General features: G+C 32.4%; 1 protein-coding gene across 1 annotated transcript in view; it reads left to right on the top strand.

Annotated features, from left to right (window-relative positions):
- The window catches only part of COG5 (component of oligomeric golgi complex 5), a 336,390-nt gene that overhangs the window by 199,602 nt on the left and 109,823 nt on the right, over positions 1 to 26,965 (top strand). Inside the window, exons 9-11 of the mRNA XM_081282899.1 lie at positions 2,613 to 2,725; positions 3,247 to 3,324; positions 22,248 to 22,329. Of these exons, the coding sequence (XP_081139025.1) occupies positions 2,613 to 2,725; positions 3,247 to 3,324; positions 22,248 to 22,329 (273 nt within the window). The remainder of the gene's footprint in view (positions 1 to 2,612; positions 2,726 to 3,246; positions 3,325 to 22,247; positions 22,330 to 26,965) is intronic.

Raw genomic sequence — 26,965 nt, 5'->3', positions numbered from 1 at the left:
CCCCAGCCCCTTTTATTTTTTTTGAGACAGGGTATCGTGATATTTCATAATGTTACTAAGTTGTCCAGGGTGGCCTTCAACTTGCCATCATCTTGTCTCAGCCTACTTTGGCTTCAGTGACCATGTGTGGCACAGTACGTAGATCTAAAATGTTCTTCATAGATGTTTTTTCTTCTTAGTAGAACAAGGATCACATTTTAAAACTGTTGGTTATGTTGTCTTTGTACTGTCCTTTAATAGAAAACAGTGCTTTTTTTGTTTTTTTTTTTATGGCATTAACATATTTGGAGAGCCCCTCATTTGAATTTGTCTGAATATTTTCTTCATGATTCAGTTCAGGATAAACATACTGGTAGTAAAGTAATGTCCATTTATTTTTACTGTACTTCTCACTTAATCCATGCTATGCATTGCAAAATCCCAGTGTATACTTGAAACTGCATTTAGTAGTGAACTCTCTATATACTATTTTTTATCCTACAAATTCATACCTATGTTAAAATTTAGTTTATACAGTAGGCATAGTAAGGGATTAACAACAATTAATAATAAAATAAAACATTTATGACAATATACTATAATAAAATCGTCAGTATCACTACTCTTGCTTTTGGGAGCCATTATTAAGTAAGTCACTTGAATACTAGCAATATGATACTTCAGTGGTTGATATGATAACCAAGGTGGCTATTAAGTGACAATGGGCAGATAGTATATATAGTATGGATTTTCTGGAAAATGGGTGATGCAGTTCCTGAGTAGAATGGAACCATGATATCATGATATTTCATAATGTTACTCAGAATCATATGTAATCAAACTTATGAATTTTTTGTTGCTGGAATTTTCCATTTGGTATTTTTGGATCACAGTTCACTGTGGGTAATTGAAACCACGCAAAGTGAAACCAAAGATAAGGGAGACTACAGTACATTATATCAGAAAACAACAAAATTATGTCAGTTTGTCTCATTATGCTGGTGTTAAATAACTTCACTAAAATGGTATATACCAGCTTGTCCCTTGTAAGAAAGTTCTCTTTATAATTACTAACTTAATATTGCATAGTTTGAAATTTATTTATTGACAACTATACATATTCTTTTTAATATAAATTGTAAACATGTTTGTATTATAGTAGATGCTAGCAGCAGTGCTATTTATGGATTAATTTCTGAAATGCACTACTAATTTCCCATTTTCTGTCATGTAAAAAATTGCTTATAATGTTTTTTCAAGTTTCTCTAGAGGATAAGATGAAAATTTTTGGTAAATAAGACATTTAAATAATGGTCATTAAAATATGTTAATTTTAGGCTCTAGAACTCATTTCATTTGTTCATTTTTTCCATAAATATCTTGTTTCCTATAATATATCACCTTATGTTTTGTATTTATTGGTAATCTTTCTCTCAGTTAACTCTTATACCAGTTGTTACAACCAAGTATTTTTTCAGTCATTCTTTCTGCACTTATTAACTGACAAATTTTGTGTAAAGATCAGTTTTTTTCCTTTTTTAAATATTTGATTTTCTCTGTGAACTCATGAATTATTTTTTATCAGTATTATAATTCATCATCATCAGTATTATTTTGGATGGCCAGATTGTCCCCAATTTGTTTTGTGGAAGTTTTCTCTAGTCACATTCATGCATCCTTTCAATAAGTTTTCTTTTATCTTTTAACACTTCTTTGCTCTTTGGAACAATATGTACCAGGTTCACCTTGTATTTTCATTAGTCTGTTAACGCTGAGGATCTTCATTTGCTCTATTCTAAGGTAAACACTTGTTGTAGAATTACTCCATGGATACCACATTTAGCAAAAAACCCATCAAGTTCATTATTTCTGGGTTGGGGTTGTGGCTCAGCGGTAGAGTGCTTGCCTAGCACATGCGAGATGCTGGGTTCGATCCTCAGCACCACGTAAAAATAAATAAGTAAAATAAAGATATTATGTTCAACTACAACCAAAAAAAATATTCAAAAAAGTGTTTATTTCTGATGATGTGCACCATCTTTTTGTCCAATGTATCCTCACTGTATAGTCTGTGCTCCCATTTGTCACTTTCTATCTATCAGATATCTCACTGAAGTCACTGTTCTGTGATTAAAAATTACTTGAATTATTTTCCCTCATGTTGGTTATATTATTAATTTTATGTACAGATAGTTTGTTTCTATATTTGTTTATATTCACTTTTCGAGTTTGCCTTTTTCATTCCTTTTATATTTAAATTTGCTTTTGGAATATTTGAAATATTTGTACAGATACAAAATATATTTTGGAATATGTTAACACAGTTGTGTTAGTCACAAAGATCCATTTCTATCTCTGTAACTTTCATCTTGTTCCATTTCCCACCACCCTCATCTCTCTTTTAGAAAGCCATTTTCATTAATATCTTTGTGTTCCTCCCTCATTGTGTGTGTGTGTGTGTGTGTGTGTTTGATTTCTTTCTTAAACACAAAAGGTTTTCTTAAAGAAGGAGCTTCTTGTGTTTTTTTTTTTTTTTTTTTTTTTTTTTAGCTTTTGTATGCTTTTAAAATAGCATTCATTTTGTTGTATCCTGAAAGTTTTATTTTTTATATTTCTTTATCCTTTATAACTAGGAGGTCCTGGACGATCAACCATGCCAACTCCAGGAAATACTGCAGCTTTTCGTGCTTCGCTCTGGACCAATATGGAGAAACTTATGGATCATATCTGTGCTATATGTGTACAGGTAAATATTTCACGGGATGCAAAGAACATTGATTATTAACTCACTCCTGGTTATTCAAAATTGTATCATTTGGAGCAGGTTTTTTAAAATCTGAGCATTCAGCCAGATCTTCTGTTCCACTCTTGGAATCCCACCCATTTGGGAGGCTGAGTTGGGAAGATCACAAAAGACCAGCCTGGTCAACTTAGTGAGATACTGTCTTAAAATAAAAAATAATTTTAAGCAAATACTCTCTAGCAGAGCAGCCCTGAATTTAATACTACCCCCCACAATCTCTTAGCATTCAAACACCTCCATTAACTGATTGTAATATGTGTAGCATAATGCCATTTCCTTTCCCTTATAAGTGTAATTGTTTGTCATAGATGTCAGCAGCAATACTATTTACAGAGTAGTTTCTGAAATGTACCTTGTTTTACTTTGTTTGTTTGTTTTTAAGTACCCTAGCTTTACATTTGTTTTATTTAAAAATACCCAATTATATATACTCTTACTTCTCCCTCCCTTACAACCTTTTTTAGGTGCAGCATCTACAAAAAGTATTAACTAAGAAGAGGGATCCTGTTTCACACATTTGTTTCATTGAAGAAATAGTCAAGGTATATTTAAACAAAGCTGTTTTTACATCTTCCTTTTAGAAGGTAGAAAGATATGTACCAGGATCATTTGTGTTACTCCCTTACAGCACCTGCATATCCATTGACAGTAGGGAAACTTATTTATTGACAACTATACATATTCTTTTTAATATAAATGTGAACATGTTTGTATTATAGTAGATGCTAGTAGTAGTCCTATTTATGGATTAATTTCTGAAATGCACTACTAATTTCCCATTTTCTGTCATGTAAAAAATTACTTACAATGTTTTTTCAAGTTTCTCTGGAGGACAAGATGAAAATTTTTGGTAAATAAGACATTTAAATAATGGTCATTATAATATGTTCATTTTAGGCTCTAGAACTCATTTCATTTGTTCATTTTTTCATAAAGCACATTGCTTTATTCATTTTCCATGTTCTGAAATTTCCCTTCTGTCATTTGCAAATCTGCTAGCCTCATAGACTATAAGAATATATTCCAAGCATAGGAATCCTTAATCCTACATCTCATTCATTAATTTTTATGTTTTTTTATTATTAAAAGAATAATTAATCTGTATTTTATTTATTATTAAGTCCTAATGTCTAGTACCCCCCACCCTCCAAAAAAAAAAAAAAAAAGTTTTTTCAGGTTTCCAGCATCATAGTATAGGTAGTTTCACACGTAAGTTCACAGTTTTTAAATATTTTATATACTGTAGTGAGGTAATTTGTCACACCAAGTTTGGTGATTTACTGAAAACAGTTACAGGATCCAACCTATATTTGTACTCAGGCCTATGATTTATTCCAGTGAAAGGATATGAAGCATAATGAGCAAAGAGGAAAGGTATATGGAGCAAGGTCCAAAGGAAACCAGGTACAAGCTTCCAGGAGTCCTTGGGCTCTGGAGTTACATGAAGCTGGTTTAATTCCTGCAATAGGAATTAATGTTATGATAGCATGATAGGATGTTTCCACTAAGGAAGCCCTCCTTAAGGGAACTGTCCTGGGTTTTTCTCAGGGACTAGTGACTGCCTAAGATGGACCAAAATTCTAGACTCACTGAAGAAAAGCAGATGTTCAGCACAAACCACATTTTTTATACAGCTTAGGTAAAGTGAGCAACTTTTATCAGTTTGAGAATCATGGTGTCCCTTTCAAAACCAAGGACTGAGCTTGCAAGTTGGCCTTTCTATGGCCATTTCAGATCTACGATGTTAGTTATTTTCTGCACAATTTACTGAACATTACTGTACATGTTTATTTACTTCACCCTTATTTCTACTTGACTTTCAATTGTATAAAAGAAGGAATAAGGTATTTTTGTCCATTTGTAAAGTCACTAACTTTTTTGCATTTGCTAATGGATAGGATAATTAATATCAGACCTTCATTTTTATAGGCAAACAACTATATATGTGCTGTTTTCACCCATTTGTTGTGATTTGGCCATCTTTACACATAAACTCATTCACTTGTCTCTATGTGCAGTGGCCACATTTAAAGCTTTTACTATTTAATTATTTTGTATTTTTAATTCCTTTTTAACAGCTAATAGTCTACAGTCAACATAAGAATAATTTTAATGAAACTATTTCTATAAAGGAAAGATTTTCTTTCATGTACAAGCTAGAGTCAAAAGGAAGAGAAAAGTTGGGGGAATCTCATTGAATTGAAAGAGAGATCAGTAGAATAGAGGAAAGGAGCCAGGGAAAGAGAGGGAAGGGGGAAGGAACAGGAAAAATGCTGGAGAATGATGTTGACCAAATTATATTGCCATATTGTGTGTATATATGAATATATAATGAATCCAACCATTATGTACAGCTATAATGCACCAATAAAAATGGAGAGGAAAAGATTAAAGAAGTAATAGTGGTACTAAAGAGGCTTATATTTGTCATACTATTATATTGTGCAATTTTTTTTACATAAAAACTCAGATCAGTGCTTGTCAACAATAAATTATTATAGTAAATGAAAATTGGCAATTTGTGTAGGCCAGATTTTATATGCATTTAATTCAATGAGTTCGTAATTTATAGTTTGCAAACTATGATGGAATTTCTATTTTTAATGTCTACTTGCTAGCTTGTTTCATTTATACATAAAGTTTTATTTTATATTTTCCTTTGTTAAATAATTTTTCTAATATCCTTTTGCTGTAGTTTAATATCTGTAGATTTTTAAAAATATATATTTGTTTTTGTTTTTTTAGAGCAGCTTTAAGTTATAAAAATGCTGAGCACAAAGTATGGATGTTATGCATTATGTAAATCTCATGTACCATACAAGGCTAACTAAGACTAAGAGCAAATTCTCAAGTAAATGTGAACCTTAATATAAGTTAATAAGAATAGTTGTTCATCATTTGTAACAAGGGCATCACACCAAAGCAAGATACATAATGTGTTATGCAAATGTATAATGTCTTGCATCTGACATGAGAGTATTACACAGAGTAGCCTTCCCAGTTTCCATTCCCCTAAAATTTCCTTACCCTCTACCTATTTACACCTTTCCAACATCCTTCCCCACCCTCTGATGACCACTGATTCATATCTCTAGATTGTCTTTTTCAGAATGTTATATATCGTAGTCATACAGTACGTAGCCTTTTCATACTGGCTTCTTTCACTTAGAAATATGCATGTAAGGGGCTGGAGTTCTGGCTCAGTGGTACAGCGATTCCCTAGCATGGGTGAGGCATTGGGTTCAATTCTCACCACCACATATAAATAAATAAAAGTCCATAAACAACTAATTTATATACACACACACACAAACACACACACACACACATATACATATACATACACACACACACATACATATACATACACACACACACACACACACACACACACACATATATATATCGAAATATGCATTAAGGGTTCTGTACATGCTTGCATGGCTTGGTAGCTTATTTCTTTTTATCATTAAGCAGAATCTTTCTGTATGCATATACCTCTCTTATTCATCCATTTACCTATTGAATGGCATTTTGATTGCTTCTGAATTTTGCAATTTTAAGTAAAGCTGCTATAAATATTATTGTGTAGTTTTCAATCAATTTTTAAGTCTATGAGATTTTTAATTCATTTGGATAAATGAGAGCACTTGCTAGATCATATAGTTAGACTTCATTTAGCTTAAGAAGAAATTGCCAAATTGTTAGAAGTAGCTTTCTCATTTTTGATTCCCACCAGAAACGAAAGTGAGTTCTTGATGCTACACTTATCATCATCATTTGGTATTGTCACTGTTTTGGATTTTAGATAATTCAGTTGTTATGTTGTGGTATCTCATAACATTAATTTGCATTTCCCTATGAATTTTATAAAATTATGTTCATGGAAAATTTTTTCCTTAAGTTCTAAGACGTTTTTATATAGGGAAAAAAAAAACTGGCCTGCCACACTAGTTATTTAGTGTGTGTGTGTGTGTGTGTGTGTGTGTGTGTGTGTGTATATATATACACACACATACATATATTATAATCTGGACTATAGTTATGGTGGAGATTCTTTTTCAGTATTTTAAAATAACTACAATAATTATCTTAAAAGTAATATAGATTTTTAGCTTTTGGAAAACTGAATCTTAAAGATCTTCTTTCTTTATACCTGTTCAAGCAAAGTCAAAGGCAAGATAGTATAGTGAATAAGAACTTAAGCTAAGCTTTGTCAATACTGATTACGCAAAGGTTATATAATCATTTAGAATCTCAGATATCAAATGGAGATGGTAATACTTATCATAAAACTGTAGTATTATGAGAGAAAATGAAGCGAAATGTAGCCAGAGACTGGCTATTATAATATTATTTCAGTATTTTTAATCTGAAATTTATATTTAGGGTTCATAAACTAACTAAATGTTAGGTACAAAAAGAACCCTGCCATGATGAAAATCACATTTTAAAAAAGTTTTAATAACATAATTTGCCTGTATATTAATTCATGAAAAATATCAAAAATTTAAATCATTGATCTCATTCTAAAACAAGTCAATATCAGATACTTATTTTAAATATATCAAGATTTGTGTCATTTAAATAAAGTGGATTATGATCTAACATGGTAATTTTGTAGATATAAAAATAGTGAAAATAAGGGGCTGTGGCTGTGGCTGGGCAGTAGAGCACTTGCCTAGCATGTATGAGGCACTGGGCTCAATCTTCGGCACCACATAAAAATAAATAAATAAAATAAAGGTATTGTGTCCATCTACAACTAAAAAAATTAAAAATTGTGAAAATAACTGTCCTTATTTGTGTGTTATCAAGTCTTGTGAGAATTATTAATTTGTTTATATTCTTTTTTTTTTAATCAGGGAAAGATAAACATTTGGACTTATTTAAAAGGTTTTAGTTGTCAGCTTAATGTCACCAAATCTGCCTTGGTGTTTGCTAAGCTGTTGATTTTTAAATAACAGAAAAAAACTGTGTGTGCTAGTATTCACTGTTTCTATACTTGATTAGTTGAGAAGGATTTGTTTTAGATGTCTATCATGTCTAAGAATATAAAGCAATCATAATTGGGTCAAATATAAAGATGAACAAATTGTATCAAATATAATAAAATCTTAGGGATTTTTAAGTGTAGAGCCTTTTGAAATTGAGGTAACTTAAATTGAAGTAACTATTTCATTTTCTGCTTAATTTAATAAAAGCCTGGATGACTTGTAAAATTAGACTGCTGTCTTCAGTTCAGATGATCATTAGAAAACATACCTATCTGTTCATATAATTCATAACATTTTTATGCTTAATGTTCTTTTTCTGTTACTCTGTTGTATTTTCTAAACTTTGCACAAATGGATAGATCATTTATTTTTTAAGTGAGAATTTTTGCCCTATTTTCAGACATTTAGAAGATTAATTTTGATATCTTTTAAAACCAGTTAAGAGTTCACTGTATAATCATTAATGCTGCGTATAACACTTTGCTTGAAATGAATGTAGCAAATTATTGACAAATTATTCAGAAATACATAGTGGAATACAGGTTGTAGATTCTCATCTGCAGAATTAAAACACTTTAGCTGTGTGTAGGAGTATAGATATGATACTTTTCATTTTCTAAGCCAGCAATTTTTATTGTCTAACAGAATCTTTAATCTGTGTGTAGGATGCATTAGGCTAAATTTGGAATGTGTTCAGAATTTTGTGCAGCTATGGTACTAATGAGAATTTTAACTATGAAAAAGATTGTGTTTTCTTTTACCCTTTTAGACATATCAAATGATTTTATAATAGCATTAAAGACTCTACTTAGAAAACTTTAAGGGCACCTAAATTTGAAATTGTTTATTATTGTAAGTAAAATCTTCAACTTTTCTATCTGTGGCTTTTCAATTTGAAATATTGAATAGTGATGAGGCAGTAAGCTATTTTAAGTCAAATATTATCAGTAAATATTCATTACATTAGGAGATTTCTACTCTTACTAGTCTGGGGTCCAGATATTCTTAAAGACCCTGTTGCTACAGTACAAACTGATTCACTGTATGTTAGAAAGTTTCAAAGAGTAAAGAATTTGTGGAGCAGGAGCACCGCACAAATATATATACATATACAGAAAATAGTTGAGACTACAATGAGAATTTGTGAGCTCAAAGGCAATGCAAAAGATGGGATTGCACTGGGGTCAAATGTCCATAATTAGCGATGGGATGTGCACCCCAGGCTTTAGGGTTATAGCATATTAGAAGAATGACTTAATCTATTTGTGTATAATGAATTGAAGTGCATTCTGCTACCATGTATACATAATTAGAACAAATAAAAAAAGAAAAAAATGAACTTAAGAATTTTACATTAATGAGTGAGTTCTCAGAAAGGCTTTTTGGAACATATACTTTTATTAAGTTGTATTTTTGTGAGGGAGTGTGTTCTGGGGCTTCCTGTTCTATCCTGTGGATATCATTCAATCTTTTTAAAAACAAATTTTAAAAATTATTTTACTTTTTTATTCCTGCCTATTTTCTAAAAAAGAAACAATGGGCAAATTTGTACTTACTGTTTGGTTGATAAATAGTTGGGAAAGAAAGAAAACAATACATAGGTAGTTTAAAACTTAATTTCATGCTGGGTGCTGAGGTGCATGCCTGTAATCCCAGCAGCTCTCGGGCCTGAGGCAGGTGGATCAGGAGTTCAAAGCCAGCCTCACAGATGCTAAGCAACTTAGTGAACCCTGTTTCTAAATAAAATACAAAACAGGGCTGGGGAATGTGCCTCAGTGTTTAAATGCCCCTAAGTTATTCCCAGTTCCCACCTCCCCCCATCCCTGGAAAAATTAATTTAGTTTTTATTAGTTCATTATTTAGTATGTCAGTTTTATTAACTAGAGGGAGTTTTATCAAAGAATGCTAATATATTGATGTTATAAAGCAAGCATTATAGTGTTTCGTTTTAATCAACTTAACTTGACTTCTTTAACATATTAACTGCAGATCCTTAAGAATTTAAACTTGAATTTTAATCAATTTGTAAATATATGTTAAAATGGATGCTTTTTATGCATCCCTTATGATGTGTATAAATCCATCTTTATAATCCCATCAAACCCATCATAAGGTGAAAATATCGTTAAGTTTTCCAAATGTATTTTGCATATCTCACCTGTAAAATATCATAGCTTATCAACGCAGAACTCCACAGAATATTGGTTATTTACCTTTATAATTATATGGCTAACTTTGAGCTGTGACTTGCTGGTGCTGCTCACTATCTTGAGAGAATCATTGTAGATATTGCTAGCCTGGGAAAAGATCAAAATTCAAAATTGCGAAATAGTTTTCGTGGAATGTGTATCAATTTTGCACCATTGCAAAATCAAAATGTCATAATTAGAACCATTGTCAATTGGGGCCATCTGTGTATTAATGATTATTTATAATTTTAATAGTTTATGAAGACTTTCAGGGTCTATGAAAATATGTTTTGACTTCATATGGTGAATATTAAAAAGCTTTTATGCAAATGATGACTGGAGGTAGCTTGATTAAAGTGAGAAGTATACAAAAAGGATGAAACATTATTCTTTTGATAAACTGAAGGGGAAAGAACAGTATAATATGTGGTTTGAGAGGCCAAGAGAGTTATATGTTATATGTATTTTGAACTTTTTCTTAAGCACAAGTGATATGATCATATTTATAATTTGTAAACATGATATTAACTGCACCATAGTCTATAGATTGGGGGGTGCCAACCATAGAGAAAAGTAAACTGTAACAGTGATTCAGAAAAAGATAACATGATCATATTAATTTGTGAGGGCTGCTGCAACAAAGTACCAGAGATTGAGTGGAATAAACAACAAAAATTTATCTTTTTACATCCTAGAGCCTGGAGATCTTAGATGAAGGTTTCAGCAGGGTAGGTTCCTGTGTGGTGTATGAGTGAAGGATTTGTTCTAGGCTTCTTTCTTTGGTGTGTAGATTATTATCCTCTTTTGTCTTCCTTCTGTATGCATGTGTCCAAATTACCTCTTTTTCTAAAGGTACCATTTTTATTGTATCAGGGACTCTCCTAATGACCTAATTTTCACTTAATTAATTTAAACACCTTGTGTCCAATGCATCCATATTCTGAGGTACAAGGTATTATGACTTCAACAGAAAAATTTTAAGGGAATTCAATTTAGCTTAAACAGTTGAATGAAATTGGAGTGAATCAATTTGAGAATTACTCAGAAGCTAAAGCTGGCAGAAGTGGTGAGATGGAGAATAAAGTTTCAAGGATGATAAGACTTCTGGTAGGTAGCAGTGACTTCATTGTGAGTGCAAATTGAGAAGCACATTTAGAGGAATAATGATGAGCTCTGTATGGCATGTGCTTGCTTTTAGTTGCTCAGATATCCATATCTCACCTGTAAAATATAATAGATGTCATTTAGGCAGTTTATTTGAATCTGGAGCTCAGAAGAGGCCTGGGATAGAGACATAAATTTGGGAGATCTCAGTTATTGAGGGCAAGGGTGGGGATATAGCTCAGTGATGTAGAACTTCCCTAGTATGTGGGAAACACTGTGTTCAATCTCCAGCACTGAGTGGGGGAAAAAGAAAGAAAGAAAGAGAAAAAGACAGTTATAGATGTCATTAGAAGCTTGCCTAGCATGTGTGATACCATGAGTTTAATCTCCAATACTGGGAAAAATAGTAAAAAAAAAAATTCACAATATTTATATAGAAGCCCATTTTCTTAAGTCAAGTATACATTTTGAGATGGGGAAAGATAGTATAATTTCTACCTATAAATTTTTTCAAGTATTTTAAACTATTTCTGTGTATTTTATATTATACATATTTTATGTCATGCTTATAATTTATAAACAATAAGTAAAAATGTTAGCATGTGAATGTGGTGAGGGAAGCTAACGAAACAATGTTTTGAGGAGAACATGGTTCTAAATTGAATTTCAGCAACAATTCAAAAACATGAATTTTGCTTATTGAATTTTTAAAATACTAATTAACCATGCATTCTAACAGGTGCAATTTTAACCCCAAGAGGGAGAAAATAGTTCTAATTTTTTATGTTGGGGAAGGTATAGGCACAAAATTCAGACATTATGGTAGTTCATTGCCTCCAAAATTGAACCCTGTTTTATAAAATCTTATTCCTTAGTATTTATCTTCTCTTTTTAAGGAATTCCTCCTCTCATGCCCCCTGTCTCAGAGGTAAAGGTAGATTGTATCTTCTTTCTCATGCTCATCCCTCTTGTTTCTACATCTACTCATCTCTTATAATACATGTGTTATATATAAGCATAATTTATGCTATCCATAGGGATTATATACTATAGCTATATGTAATTTATATAAAATTTCATTTCTCCTTCAGAAACATGTATTATAAGTATATAACTATAGTTAATTCTTTAATTTTATCTTTAGGGGGAGTGATGATAAAGAAAAAATGACTGATACTGCAGTAAACTATTTGGAAAGAGTTTTAAAATCCTTTAACACTGTAGCTTAACAGTGATCTCTAGGGAAGGGCATGTGATCAGGAATTTGAGTATGAAATTTACTTTTGGGTTTACTTTTTAACCCACATATTGCAGTGTCAAATATTTTTACATTGAGAATTGACTATTCTATTTAAAATTAAGACTTAAATGTCTATATTACTCTGAAATAGTCAAAAGAAAAAAGAAACCATCACTTTGATCCTTTCATTCAGAGATAACTCTGTTAACATTCTGGAAAAGAATCTACTGAATGGTATACAAAATGGTATTTTGTTTTGTTTGTTTTGTGATGCTGGGGATCAACCCAGGGCTCTTTTCATGTTAGGCAAGCATTATACCACTAAACTATATGCATAACACCCTTGCCATCATTTTTACAGTTTTTATTTGTTCTATTTCAGGATGTATTGATAATGTGACTACTCTTAGTGTTTTATAAAACTCAGTATATGATAACTTGTATTTTTGTTTTCTCTGTGAACAAAATATATAAAAATTCAATATTTTGATTTTTATCTGAAATTCTTTTGATTGTATAAAGTTTTTCATTTTGCTTTGTGGTATTGAAGTCCATATTTAATTTCTATATCGTCTTTCTTTTGTAATCAAACACAGCAAAACATTTTCCCCTGAAGGGTACTTTTCAGCAAAGGGAATCTTTTGTCTTATTGCTAGGATTCCTCTCCTTTAACTAAGATGATTAAGAACTAACTCAAAATTCCAGTGTACTTGGTGTCTTTGATCAAATCTGCAGGCTTCCTTATCCACTACATGATCTCTCCACAGGGATCTCTGGCAAAGACTTTTTGCTAAGTATTTTACATCTTTTTTGTAAATTTTAGTTTTGCTTCCTTGGCTTTCCTCTAACCTCTTCTCAATAAGCATGCTTAGAAATACTTCATCAAGGACCAAAGAGTGATACTGTTGATTCCTCCTCTCCCCTGCCTGTGTCTTGAAGGGAGAAGGTAGAGGTAGTTTGTATGTTCTTTCTCAGGCTCATCTCTCTTCTTTATTTTCTACATCTACTCATTTCTTTCTTTTCCTCCACTGACAGGAAGACCTCTTAGTGGTTTACCATCTGAGAACAAACAGACAACAGCAACAACAAGAAAAATAAAAACCTGGGTTCTTTAACACACCCACACCCACACACACACATACACACGCATTCATATTCATATTCTCTCTCTCTCTCTCTCTCTCTCTCTCTCTCTCTCTCTCTCTGTCTCTCTCTCTCTCTCTCTCTCTCTCTCGTTCATGGTAAGCTGCCTTATATTTCTACTTCCCTGTTTCTGTTTTGTCCCAAACTGCTAAATTAAGCTTTCACTCTACCCAAATAATTCTTAATGCAGTCCAATGATCCAGTCACTAAATCCTGCTGCCTACTTCTTAAGCCCTGTTTAACTTGACTCTTGAGGTGATTGACCATTTCTTCTGCCTTAAATTTCTCCTCCCTTAGCTACTCTCACTCTTCAGAAATTTTCACTGATTCTTCTTTCTCCTTCTACCCCCACTTTTAAAGTGTTTTACTTATAAAATTTGAAAAACATAGCAAACTATAAAATTAGAGTATAGGACAGTGGTACATGGGCAAGCTCACATATGCTAACAGTTTCTACCACCTCCAGTTGTTGATTTCATGTAAATCTGTTTCTATAGTCTCAATCTTGCTCTTGTGCAAGCAATTTCCACATGGATGCCTGACAGGTTCCAGAGGCCCAAGTTTACATGAACTCATCTCTTGATCTACCTAATACTCATCCTGAAGTTTCATTTTAATTGAATAATCTCTGTGCTTCTGGTCCTTCACAAACATATCTAGTCCCAGACCTTCTTAAATACATATAAATCTTCTTATGGCCTACTCTTGGTACTCCTCTGTTCCTATGACCAGATAAAAGTCCCTTTCACCTAGATTTTTTTTTCCAGTGAATTTCTAACTGATCTCATTACCTACAGGCTCACCACCACCCCATTATACTAGTATTCATCTTCCATGTTACTAGCAGAGTGATTTTTCCTAAACCATAAACTTGGTCATAATATTCATTCATGAAAATCCTTAGTAGTTGACTGGTATCTGTGATGAATTCAAGTGTGTCTTTAATCTGATCCTTGTCTTTGTCTAACCCTAATCCCTTTCTCCTGAATGTTCACTGTTTACTCATGGAATGAATTACTTTTTCATATCTCTGTATGTTCATCTCTCTGTCTGGAATGCTCTCTACTTGCTCTTTACCATGAAAGATTGAATAGAATAACAATCTTATAATTATTCCTGTTGCTTACATGAGGAAACCAAATCTGAGAAAATAAAGTCATCTATCTACCCAAGGACACAGAGCCAATATATAGTGGCAGAACTGAATATAAGTCAGGGTTTTCTGACGTCATAGTTAGTTTGAAGGTTTTGGACCTTATTCTATGTGCAACAAGAAGCCATCAAATATATTTGAGCAAGGAAATTCATCATATGTTCTGGATTATAAAGGTATAGAAACCAAATATCTACTTTGAAAACCAAATTCTGTTTAAGTATTATTATTCAAAAGTTTCTTTGTGTACATTTAATTTTGTTACAAATCAATGAGAAAAGCAAAGGCTGACTTTTAATTCTAAATAATAGATTCATCTAAACAGAAAACTTTTGCTATTCCTCATATTCTATATTTATTCTACGTATATGAATAATATGTATCTGATTTTGGTTTTGTGGTACTGGGAATTGAGCCCAGGTTGCTTTACCACGAAGCTACATCTCCAGCCCTTTTTATTTTTTATTTTGAATCAGGGTCTCACTTTGTTGCTGCCTAAGCCTTCCAGGTAGTGGGGATCATGAGTATATGCCACCATGCCCAGCTTCTACTTGTTTAAATAGCAAACTTTTCCCTGAATTGATCTAATAACATAATTGCATTGTACTTCTTGAAAGTAAGACAGTATTTCGTATTAATTATAAATAGATTAATGTCAAATATTAGTTGACATCTAATTGGATTAAAATTTAGTTAAATTAATTATGTTTCAAAATACATAGAACAAGTATGTAACTGACTAATTTTACTTGAAATAATGAAATGATTTTATTTATTTTTATTTTTTCTTATTCTAAGAAATTATATTTGTATAATGTATTGTAGTTTTGACCATAACATTTTTGATAATATTTTGATAATTAAAATGAATATATTTTATTTTTCAGATTTTGGCACAGTATATATATACTGTATATTTATTATCTATGCCAAATGGACACTTTATAAACCTATATATCATATACCTACATGTGTATATATTTAATATATATGTATGTTTTATATTAACATAATGTCCTACTTACAAATCTGTTTTTTTCTTATTATTTCCCACACCTTTCACAACCCTCTGAATCTGCTTCTTCTGTTTTCATCTAAGAACATTTCATACCCATTCTTTTTCCAATAACTATCTGTCCTCTTGCATCTTTGATATGTATCTTTGGTAACTGGCTCTAGCTCTTAATATATTTTATTTTTTCATTTATTTGTTTTGGTACTGGGAATTGAACCCAGGGGTGCTTTACCATGGAGCAGCATACTTAGTGTTTTTTATCTTTTTAGTTTGAAAAAGGGTCTCACTGACTTGCTGAGACCCTTTTTCAAATTTGACAAATTGCTGAGATTGACCTAGAACTAGTGATTTTCCTGCCTCAGCTTCCTTTGTTGCTGGGATTATAGGCATGCACCATTGTGCCCAATCTCTAGGTTTTAAGTTATAACCCATCCTTAGGACTGACTGATTGGTAGATTATTGATTCATTCATTTATTCAACAATTGTTTTAGGGTTCCTCAGAGAAACAAAACTAATAAGATATAGGTAGGTGGACACATAGCTAGAATGATTGATTGATTGCAAGTAATTGACTCGCCAGATCAGGAAAACTGATAATCTCCAAGATCTAAATTCAGCAAGAGATAGAGCCAGGGGAGGTGATGGTGTAGTTGAGTTCAAGGACTAGTAGACTGGATATCCAGAAAAAGCCAAAAGAGCCAATGTTGTTCAAGTTGGGAGGCAAGAAAAAGTCAAATGTTCCAACCCAAAGGCAGTTAGGAGAATTTTCTTTTACTCCAGCCCTTTTATTCTACTTAAGGTCTTCAACTAATGTCATATAGCCCACTCACATTGAGGAAGGCAATCACTTTTACTCAGTTTGCTGATTCAAATGTTAATTTCAACCCTACCCACTTTGTTTTAAAAAAACCTTTTTTTATTTTTTTTTTTTTGCTTGCATACACACACACACACACGTTGTAGATGGAGAGGCTTTATTTTGTTTATTTATTTTTATGCACTACTGAGGGTGGAACCCAGTGCCTTACATGTGCCAGGCAAGCACTCTACTGCTGAGCCACAATGCCAGCCCATCCCTACCCACCTTTACAGACACACCCAGAATAATTTTTGACCAAATATCTGGGCATCCTATAGCCCAGTAAAGTTAATGCATAAAATATATCAACACAGAATAATTTATTAGTTATAAGATTATGTTCACTGAAGATACAAGGATAATCAAGATAAATTACTTATTAAAAATAGTAGCAATGTTGACAAATGTTGATAATAGTGCTTACTGTGCCAGGCACTTTTTAAAGTACTTCATAAGTATTAACTCCATATAGAGATGGTTTACCATTTTACAGATAAAGAAGCTGAGGTATAGCAAAAGTATCTTATTCAAAGTCACACAACAAGTAAATGAATCTGAACCTTTGTATTACAGGTTCCTTAGTAAATTATGCCTATGGTGTACATTCTCTTGCTCTTCCAGTTGTTAACTGGTATTTTCACTCTGTATTATAATGTTACACAAACACTGGTAATCTGGTGGTTGCTTGAGTTTAACCTAAATTTTTAACCTAAAGGTTTAACCTACATTAACTAGTACTTATTTAGGAAATAATTATATAATATTATGTTTAGATCTTGATATTGATATTTAACTTATAAATTCTTAAAGTTCAGAATTCTAAATTATTTTTTTAACAGGAGCCTCAGAAAATATATTTGAATTTTGGTCTTTGAAAAGTGAGAAATATGAGATCATATAAGGTTAAGCTGTTTTTGGAAAAAACAACGAATGTAACCTTTGATAAACTTGAAATCAGAATCTCTAGTACTCAAGCCACTAGGGAAGATAAAAGCAAACAAAGATTCTGCAGAACACAGAAAAAAAAGGAACCAGAAAGACAGCATAATATGAAATGATGAAAGCAAGAACAACCTATTAGCTAAATATATTTGAGTTATAATTTCTTACTAAATGACAACATTTGTGATTTAAATAGAATTAAAATATTACTTTTAAGAGTCACATCAAAAGGCAAATAATAGAATAAATGGATTAATAAACATTTTTCAAAGGAAAGCAGAAGAGTTAATAATAATTTTGGATAAACAAGACAAATAATAACGTATTTGAATAAAGTGAGTATCACAAACTTTCACTTTGAAATTTGAAATAACAGATAATTGTTGAGGAAAATGTAATTAATTGAAGAAGTAGAATGCATGAATAAATCAACTCCATTTACATTTTCTTCAGTTACCAACAAATTATCTTGAAAACATTTTTTATTCTTTTAACTAGTGAAATTCCTTCACATTTTTGTGGAAGGAAAATATCACAGTGTTAGACCAGGACTCAAGAAAAGACCACTGACTCCAATTAAAATCAAATTAAACCAAGCTTATTATTTCGACTGGCTGGGCTGCCTCTCCCTCCCAAAACGGCGGGAACAAGACAGCACCCCAGCTTTCCTGCAGCCCAGCTTCATAGCCCAGAAAGTTACACAAAGGGGGGTTACAGATAACAGAACTCTGACAAGCATCACACTAATGGTAGTTTACATTTTTTGCTGGCCTCAACATCAGAATTTATGAGGGTCATTAGAGCCTCAGAGAGGGTCGTTGTCTGGCTAGGGAAGGCCAAGATTTGTGAGGCATCACTAAAGTTTCAGAGAGGGCTGCTATCTGGTCAGAGAGCCAGACATGGGTGAGTTCAAGGCATGGGCAGGCATTCCAAGCAGGTTCAGAATTTGCAGTAATTTATAGTAAAGCCGAAATTATCTTTTCATGGCTTTGTGGCGAGATGCCCAATTTAAAGAAAAGATCAGGTTGGGTCTATCAACAGCCTATGATAGTTATCTGAAATATATATTAAAATAACCTTTTTGAAATAAGGAAAGTAATTCATTTCATGAGTCATGTTTAATTCTCCCTCCAAAGTAAATGACTAGGAGCCTTGGAGATGTAGTTCAGTGGTAGAGCACTTGCCTTTTCTTATGTAAGACCTTGGGTTTTATCCCTAACACCACAGAAACAAACAAACAAAACAAACTAAACAGCTAGGGTACTTCTATGAACACACATGCATATACTCAAAAAGGAAAATTGGATCAATTGTTGCTTAAGAATGTAAATGCAGAATTTTCAGATGAAAGAAAATTATTATTGTTAAAATTATTATCTACATTATGAAACTAAATAGGTAGGACTAATGTCAGTAATAGAGGGGTCCTATAATTTTAGGAAATCTGCAAAATTAATAAACCAGTGTTTCTAATCAGGAAATCCACATAAATGTGCATTTACCTTAGTGCATAAAAACAAATAAAAATAACCTTAATACCCAGTTCATTTCTACTTTTTAAAATAAATAGAAAATAATCGTAAAATACATTTTTTTAAAATTGTGGCACAGCACAACATGAAACCATTCTAACCATTTGTAATTGTGCATTACAATAGCGCCAAAAATATATATGTGTATATATATATCTTCTTGTGCAAAAGATCTCTAGAACTTTTTCATCTTCTAAAACCAAAATTCTATCTATTGAACAACTCTTTTTCCCCCTCCCCAACTTCTGTCAATCACTGTTCTCTACTTCTAAAAGTGGAATTATTCAGTATTTCTTTTTGTGACTGATGTAGTTCACTTAGTATAATGCTTGCAAGGTTAATTCATGTTTTAGCATATGAAAGTATTTTCTTTTTAATGTGAAATAATATTCCACTATATATATAAAAGATACATAGCATAGGAAACATTTTCTTTATACACTCATCCACAGATAGACTTTTGGGTTGCTTTTACCTCTTGACTTTTATGGATAATACTACAGTGATATTGAGTGTGCAAATATCCTGCTTTTAGATGTTTACTTGGAAGTGGGATTGCTGAAATACAGTAATTCTATCTTTAATTTTTTGAGGAACCTCCCTACTGTTTTTTTTTTTTTTTAAATAATGACTGCACCATTTTACTTTCTTTCCCACAGTGCCTAAGATTTTTAGTTTTTCCACTTTCTTGCCAACGTTTATTATTTTCAGCTTGTTTTTGGTGGGGGGAGGGGATAGTGGGATCCATTTCTCTGATAACTAAAGATGTTGAGCATCTTAATTTGTTGGCTCTGTTTTTCTTTTGGAAAAATGTCTGTTCAATTATTTTACCCATTTTTAATTGGGTTATTTGTTTTTTGTTGTTAATAGATTTTCTTTATATATTCTGGATATTAACCCCATTAGTGTGAGTATGATTAAGGAATATTTCTCCCATTCTTTAGATTTCCTTTTCTTTCTATTGTTTTCTGTGCTGTGCCGATGTTTTCAATTTGTGTATTTTTTCTTTTCTTGGTGCCTTTGGTGTCATATTCAGTAATCATTGGAAAATCCAGTGACTTGGGAATCTTTATTTGTATATTTGAAGCCCTTAACATTCCCTACAAGTTTTAGGATGTGTTTTCCTACATTTGCAAAAATTGTCATTGTAATTTTGATTGGGATTGCTTTCAGACAGTAGATTACTTTCATTTATAAGCACATTTTAACAATATTAAATCTTCTAATTTGTGAATAGGAAATGTCTTTGCATTTATTTGTGTCTTCTTTATTTCTTTCAGTAATATTTTGTGATTTTCACTGTAAAAGTCTTGCCTTTTTGGTGAAGTTTATTTTTAAGTGTTTTATTATGGATGCTATTATATGTGATAGTTTTCTTCCTTTTCAGATTGTTCATTGTTGGTTTATAAAATGCAACTGATTATTGTGTGTTGATTTTGTATCCTACTGACTTCAAGTATTCGTGTGTGTGTGTGTGTGTGTGTGTGTGTGTGTGGTGGTGGTGGTGGTGGTGGTGGTGGTTTAATTAGTTTTCTACATACTGAGTCATATAATCTTTGAAAGTATGATTTTACTTCTTTGTCACTTTGGATGCCTTTTCTTTCTTTTTCTTGCCTGATAGCTCTGATATGACTTCTAGAATTATGATGAATAGAAGCAGTGAGAATTGGCATGCTGGCCTCATTCTGATCTTAGTGGGAAAGTTTCACATTTGAGTATGATATAGTAAAAGTGGCCTTAATTATATCGACATAATTTACTTCTAGACGTTGTTTGGTGTGTGTGTGTGTGTGTGTGTGTGTGTGTGTGTGTGTGTGTTCTTTTGTTTTTTGTTTGGGTACCAGGGATAGAACTCAGGGGCACTCAACCACATCCTCAGCCCTATTTTGTATGTTATTTAGAGACAGGGTCTCCCTGAGTTGCTTAGTGCCTCACTTTTGCTGTGGTTGGCTTTGAACTCACGATCCTCCTGCTTCAGCTTCCCAGCCACTGGGATTATAGATGTACAACACCGCTCCCAGATGTGTTTTTGAAAGAATTTTTGTCAGAACATGTTTTATGTGCATCAATTGAAGGTGTTTTTTTCCCCTCCAGTTTGTGTGTGTGTGTGTGTATTTCTTTGATATGATGAAAAACATCTTTAAGATACTTGACAGATTGCATTATGTTTAAAATCTTGGCAATCTGAATATATTTTGTGGTTATTCATAAGGAATCAGCAATTATTTGTACAGTTCCCACGTGATTAAATTTAAAGCCATAAGATGTATGAAACAAATTTGTGAGAAACAAATAACATTGAAAATAGAAGTTTGCATGTGTATAAAAATCATAAATTGGGCTGGAGCTCTATGTAACTCAGTGGTAGAGTGTTTGCCTAGCATGCATGAGGCACTGGGTTCAATCCTCAGCACCACATAAAAATAAACAAATAAAAAATAGGCATTCTGTCAAACTATCAAAAAAAAAAAAGATAAAATGGGCCTGTCGAGTTTGCTCTTTAAAAAAAAAAATCATAAATCAACATTTTTTATTTGTTATTTTGTTCACTTACAATAGTCAAAATTAGAACTTTCTTTTTATGACACTAATAATTTTTGAAATGTTAGACATTTATTTATATTATACTCTTTATTTATATTATATTTAAAAGTGATTTCATTGTAACAATATTGAAATATCTTTTTTTAACAAATGATACTTGGTCTACAATTTTTTTGGGGATGAATGCTTTGTAAACTTGTTGAAAGTTATAGTAGTAATTTCTATGGTTTTTGCATTTTGTTTTATCAAATTGTATCTAGGCTTCTACCATTTTCTTATTAATCATCCTTGATCTAAACATGCTTTGTCTGTAATTTTTTATGGCCTCACAAAATGTCTTCAAAAGATGATGCTGATAATAATAATAATAATAATTATAATAATAATAATAGCTACCATTGATTGAAGATTTATTTTTGTTAAACACTGGCTCAAGACTTTTATTAGTCCTTATAAAAGTTCTGCAGGGTAGGTACTCTTGCAGTTTCTGTTTTACAGATGAGAATATAAGGGAAGGAAATTGTTAGCAACTTTGCTGAAGATCATGCAACTAGTCAGTGGCAGAGCAGGACAGCAACAGATGATTTTAGCATAAGACATAATTTAAATCATCTATATATTCCCATTTAGTCACTTAATAATTTCATTGTTTGATAGTTCAATGACTAAATTTTTTCTTTTAAATAAATTTTCAATATTACTTTTTATGTGTTCAAGATTCTTCTTCTTCTCCCTCCCCCACCCAGGATGGGCAACCTGAAATTTTGTATACATTCTGGAATTCAGTTACTCAGAAACTTTCTACTCAGTTTCATACAGCAACAAATTGTAAGTTTACTCAAATCCACTTCAAGTTTTTTAGTTACTTTAAAATTTGATGTGAATAAGTTTTGCTTTATTTTATTGTTACTTTAAATCCTCTGGGTAATTGCTGTTTCTTCTAGATGTTTAGTCCAGAATACTTAGTCATATAAAACAGTTTTATAATTAGTATTTAGAATAAAATTCTCTGAAAGAATAAGTTCATTCTACATAATTCAAACATTGGAAGAACTCTGGATTTTTCCTATATAGAGAATATAAAGCAGTTGATGTTGATGAATTAGTTCATGCTTTGGGATTAATTTAGTTCTGAATTAAATGATTTTAAAATTTAGAGATTTCACAGCTGTTTCCTTAATGTTAACAATGAAAATTTAATTATAAACATGTAGATAAAATACCTGCCCCATGAATTAAAAGTTGACCACTCAAATTTGATCTGAAAAACTTAATATTAATTCACTATGTCTTGAAATAATAGCACAGGAGTGGTTTCAAAGAGTGAAATGTGAAAATTGGCTAATATAATTGTGTTTGTTTAATTATTGATGATTAAAGCATTGAACGTCCCAAGGCTTTTACAAAAAACTTTGAAGAGTTTGTGTGTAGTAAAATTTTGTTCACATACATTTACTAAAAGGATCAATTGTTAAGCATTAGTCACTGGGAACTCAGAGTTGAATAGACTATACCACCTGACTTCTTACTTCTGTTTTTAATTAAATATGTAGCAAAGCAGCAACTACAGAGATGGCCTTCATTCTTGTGTGGCCAGACAACCTAAGCAGTGGATTTAATTGGAACTGATTTACTTGCACAAATCCCTCTATTCATCTTGGAAGAGAATACTGTGCATCTCCTTATATTTGGTTAGCTTTGGTTAGCTTCATTGACCTAAAATTTATATGGAGGAAAAATTCACCAATTTTAGACATAAAATTCTAGGGGTCTTGACAGATGCTCACATTTATATAACTGTCATCGCCATTAAGATGTAGAATATTGTCATCAGCCAGGTACATGCCTATAATCCCAAGGTTTTGATTAGGATTGCACTGAGTCTGTGTGTCAATTTGTAATGAATTTACATGTCAAAATTGCATTCTCTCATCCACAGCATGATATATCTCCCTGTTTATTTAGGTTTTTTATATTTTCATTTATTATTGCTATATGGTTTTTAGTGTCTAGCAAATGATATCATAAATTTAAAACTATTTCTTACATTTTGATGCTATTATAAATCATGTTGTTTTAAAATTTCACTTTATAAGTAATCATTATTAAATTATATAAACTTTTATTTTGATCTTCTGTACTGGGAGTTTGCTAATCTTGCTTATTATTTCTAGTAGTTGTTGGAGATTTCTTAGGAATATTCTATACAGATGATCATGTTGCCTGCAAATCAAAAGTTGTGTTTTTTGTTTTTTTTTTTTCAGTCTGGTTAGCCAGCTTTCTTCCTTTTGTTTCCTTCTTCCCATTCGTCAGCTTTTTCACCACTGCGACCAAAAGAACAATTAGAGGAGGAAAGGTTTATTTGGGCCTCATGGTTTTAGAAATCATAGACCATAGATGGTCAGCTCCATTGCTTTCAGACTGAGGTGAGGCAGAACATCATAGCAGAAGGATGTGGAGGAAAGAAGCACCTTGGATATGATTGCCAGGAAATGGAGACAGTTCCACTCACCAGGGACAAAATGAATACCCCAAAGGCATGGATGGCCCCAATGACATACCTCTTCCATCCACACCCTACATTCCTGCTACCCTTTTAATTCATTCAAGTAAATTAAGACATTGATTAAGTTAAGACTATTATAACCCTATCATTTCACTTTTAGATATTTTTGCATTGTTTCACACATGAGCTTTTGGTGAAAACTTCATATTCAAATCATAACACTCCCTTTCTGGATTTCTTCCCCTTCCCTTCTTTTTCTTTGTATTATTGTAGTGTGTTGAGCTGCTCTGGACAGGAGCTTTGAATGTGGTGAGCCCAGCCATGGGCTGTGTGTGTGTGAATTGTAAGCATTGAGCACACAAAGTGGACTGGACTGACTTTGCCCCTTTGGGCTGGTGATGTATGTGTCCTTTTTGCTTGCTCTGCCTATGATCCCCACACAGCACATGGGATGGACATGGCCTTCCAAGATGTCATTCTGCTGACAACATGACATCTGGAAGCTAGACTCAACCCCCTGAAACTTGACTCCTTGTCTCATTTGAATAGCTTCTCTGCAATAAAAGGGTTCAGAATGTGCTTGCTCCTTGCTCTCTTTCTTGCCTGCCTTGCCTCCTTTGTGGGAGCTGGGTCAGAGGAGCCATCACAGAACCCCAAGAAAAAGTATTTCTCTGTGTGTCATTATTTCGTGCCAGCACAGTTCACCTGGAGTAACCCTTACTGGTTTAGTCATATGTTGCAACAGTAGTGCATTATATCTCTGGTACTGTATAGATATAAATAGGGTTGGCATTTTTGCCTTGTTTACCATCTTAGAAAACATTTAGCCAACATTCATTATGATGCTAATTGCAGGTTTTTCAGTGATGTCCATTATCAAATTGAGGGGGTTTCTAATTTGTTGAGAGTTTTTATTTTAAATCATTGATATGGGGATGGTGGTAGTGGCATGTAACCAGAGGATTACCCTTTAGTTACTGTCTCCCCCCACCCCCACCCCCACCCCCAATCCCCTTCCCCATCTGTCTCTTTAATCTCTTTCTCTTTTTATCCATATTTCTCAAAAGTCTAGTTTACAAATTTTTATCTTTATTTTCAAACTGTTGATTTCTCCACTAGGTGTAATCTGGCTACTTCCCACTATCCTGATAAAATTGTTTTTATTAAGATAAACACTGACTTACTTCTTAATTGTCTAATACAGTGTAAGTTTTTAGTTCTTACTTAGAGTATGATGGTTTTTTAGGCAGAGATCCTCATTAATATTTCACTTTCAGAGTAGTCTGTTACTTCTGATTACATTGTTATTTTAATAATTTCCTTTGGGAGGACTCCAAAGTAAGTTATTTTTTAAGTGCCTTCCATTTTTATAGGATGTAAAGTCCCTGAAGTGTACTGTAGTACTTAAAATTAGACAGGCTGTGTTAAAGAATGTAACCACCAGCAAATTTGATTATTATTCAAAATGTAAATGACTGTCTAAATAATATTTTGGCAGAATGTATCTAAAAAGGAATTTTCATAGTTAGGAACATATCTTTCCCATTATACATGTGCATGCTTAGTAAAAAGAAGTTCTACTAGAAGTTACAATCAGGAATTTGACAAAGAATAAATTCAAATTTGATAAAGAATAAATTCAAATTTCAAATTCAAATTCAAAAAGTAAAAGACCTGGGGCTGGGTTGTAGCTCAGTGATAGAATGCTCACCTTGCATATGGAGGGCACTGGGTTCAATCCTAAGCACCACATAAAAAAACAAAATAAAAGCATTAAAATAAATATGTCCATCTACAATTAAAAAGATTTTTTTTTTAATTAAAAGACCTGAACTTGTTACCACAAAGTTTCGAAATAGCTCTTATATGAAATCTGCCATTTTAATTATGTATAGGTCATGGTTATTTCCAAAATGACTTCTCAGCCTTTTTTTGTGTTACTTTGCTGTTGTATTTTCCGGCGAATAATATTAACTCAGGAACTTGTTGGGTTATAATGCATATTTTCAAGTCTCAATAGAAACAAGCAAATCACATTTTTTGAAATTTTGAAATGAAAACACAATTTCCTTTGTAATCGGATGACTTCCACAGAATGTCTCATCATAAATAAATATGCTTTATTTTTCTCCATAGCTCTTATCAATTTCTAACATATCCTTATATGCCTGTTATTTATTTATCTATCCTGTCTGATCACCCCCTCCCACTGCTTTGGTCCTGGAAACATCCTTGATGGCTAGAAGAGTACCTGACATGCAATAGGGTTTAAGTAAGTGGTAATTGTCAGGAAGTAAAGAAAAGAAAAACAATAAAAGAAGAAAGGTTGCAGTGCTATTTTATGAAAACTTAAGTATTGAAAAACTTTTTTGGGACTGAGAGTGTAACTCAGCAAAAGAGCATTTGCTTAGCATGCGTAATGGCCCTGGGTTCCATCCCCAAGAACACATAAAACAAAAAATTGTTTTATAAATATGCTTGAAAAATTTTTCAAGTAAAACTTTCTTAGTTTTTTTGTTTGTTTGTTTTAAATGTTTATAACTTCTTGTGCAATGTTAGTCTCTCAAAACTCTTGAGCAACTCAAGGAAATTGTTTATACAGTTAAGAAAACAAATATGGTATATATCTGTAATACTTTGGAAAATCAAGTGTGAACAAAAGAAATAATTAGGTGATTAATATGTTTTAAGCTATAGAATTTTGTGCCGGGCCTTGTGGAACACACCTGTAATCCCAGCAACTAAGGAGGCTGAGGCAGGAGGGTCATAAGTTCCAGGACAGCCTCAGCAATTTAGTAAGCCCCTTACCTGTGTCACAAAATACAGAAAGAGAACTGTAGGAGAGAGAAGATGGTGGATTAGAGGAAGTTCTCAGTAGTTCCTTAGCAACAGACTTACAAATTAAAAGATAGCTTCTCAGTGGCATGGGTAACTAAGGGAACTCACTGAAACTTAATG

Source organism: Spermophilus citellus (assembly GCF_964194105.1).
Source record: "Spermophilus citellus genome assembly, chromosome: 3".
In the NCBI taxonomy this organism is placed as follows: domain Eukaryota; kingdom Metazoa; phylum Chordata; class Mammalia; order Rodentia; family Sciuridae; genus Spermophilus; species Spermophilus citellus.
Note: the sequence above shows the minus strand (reverse complement) of the source record. Positions and strands in the feature narration are given on the sequence as shown.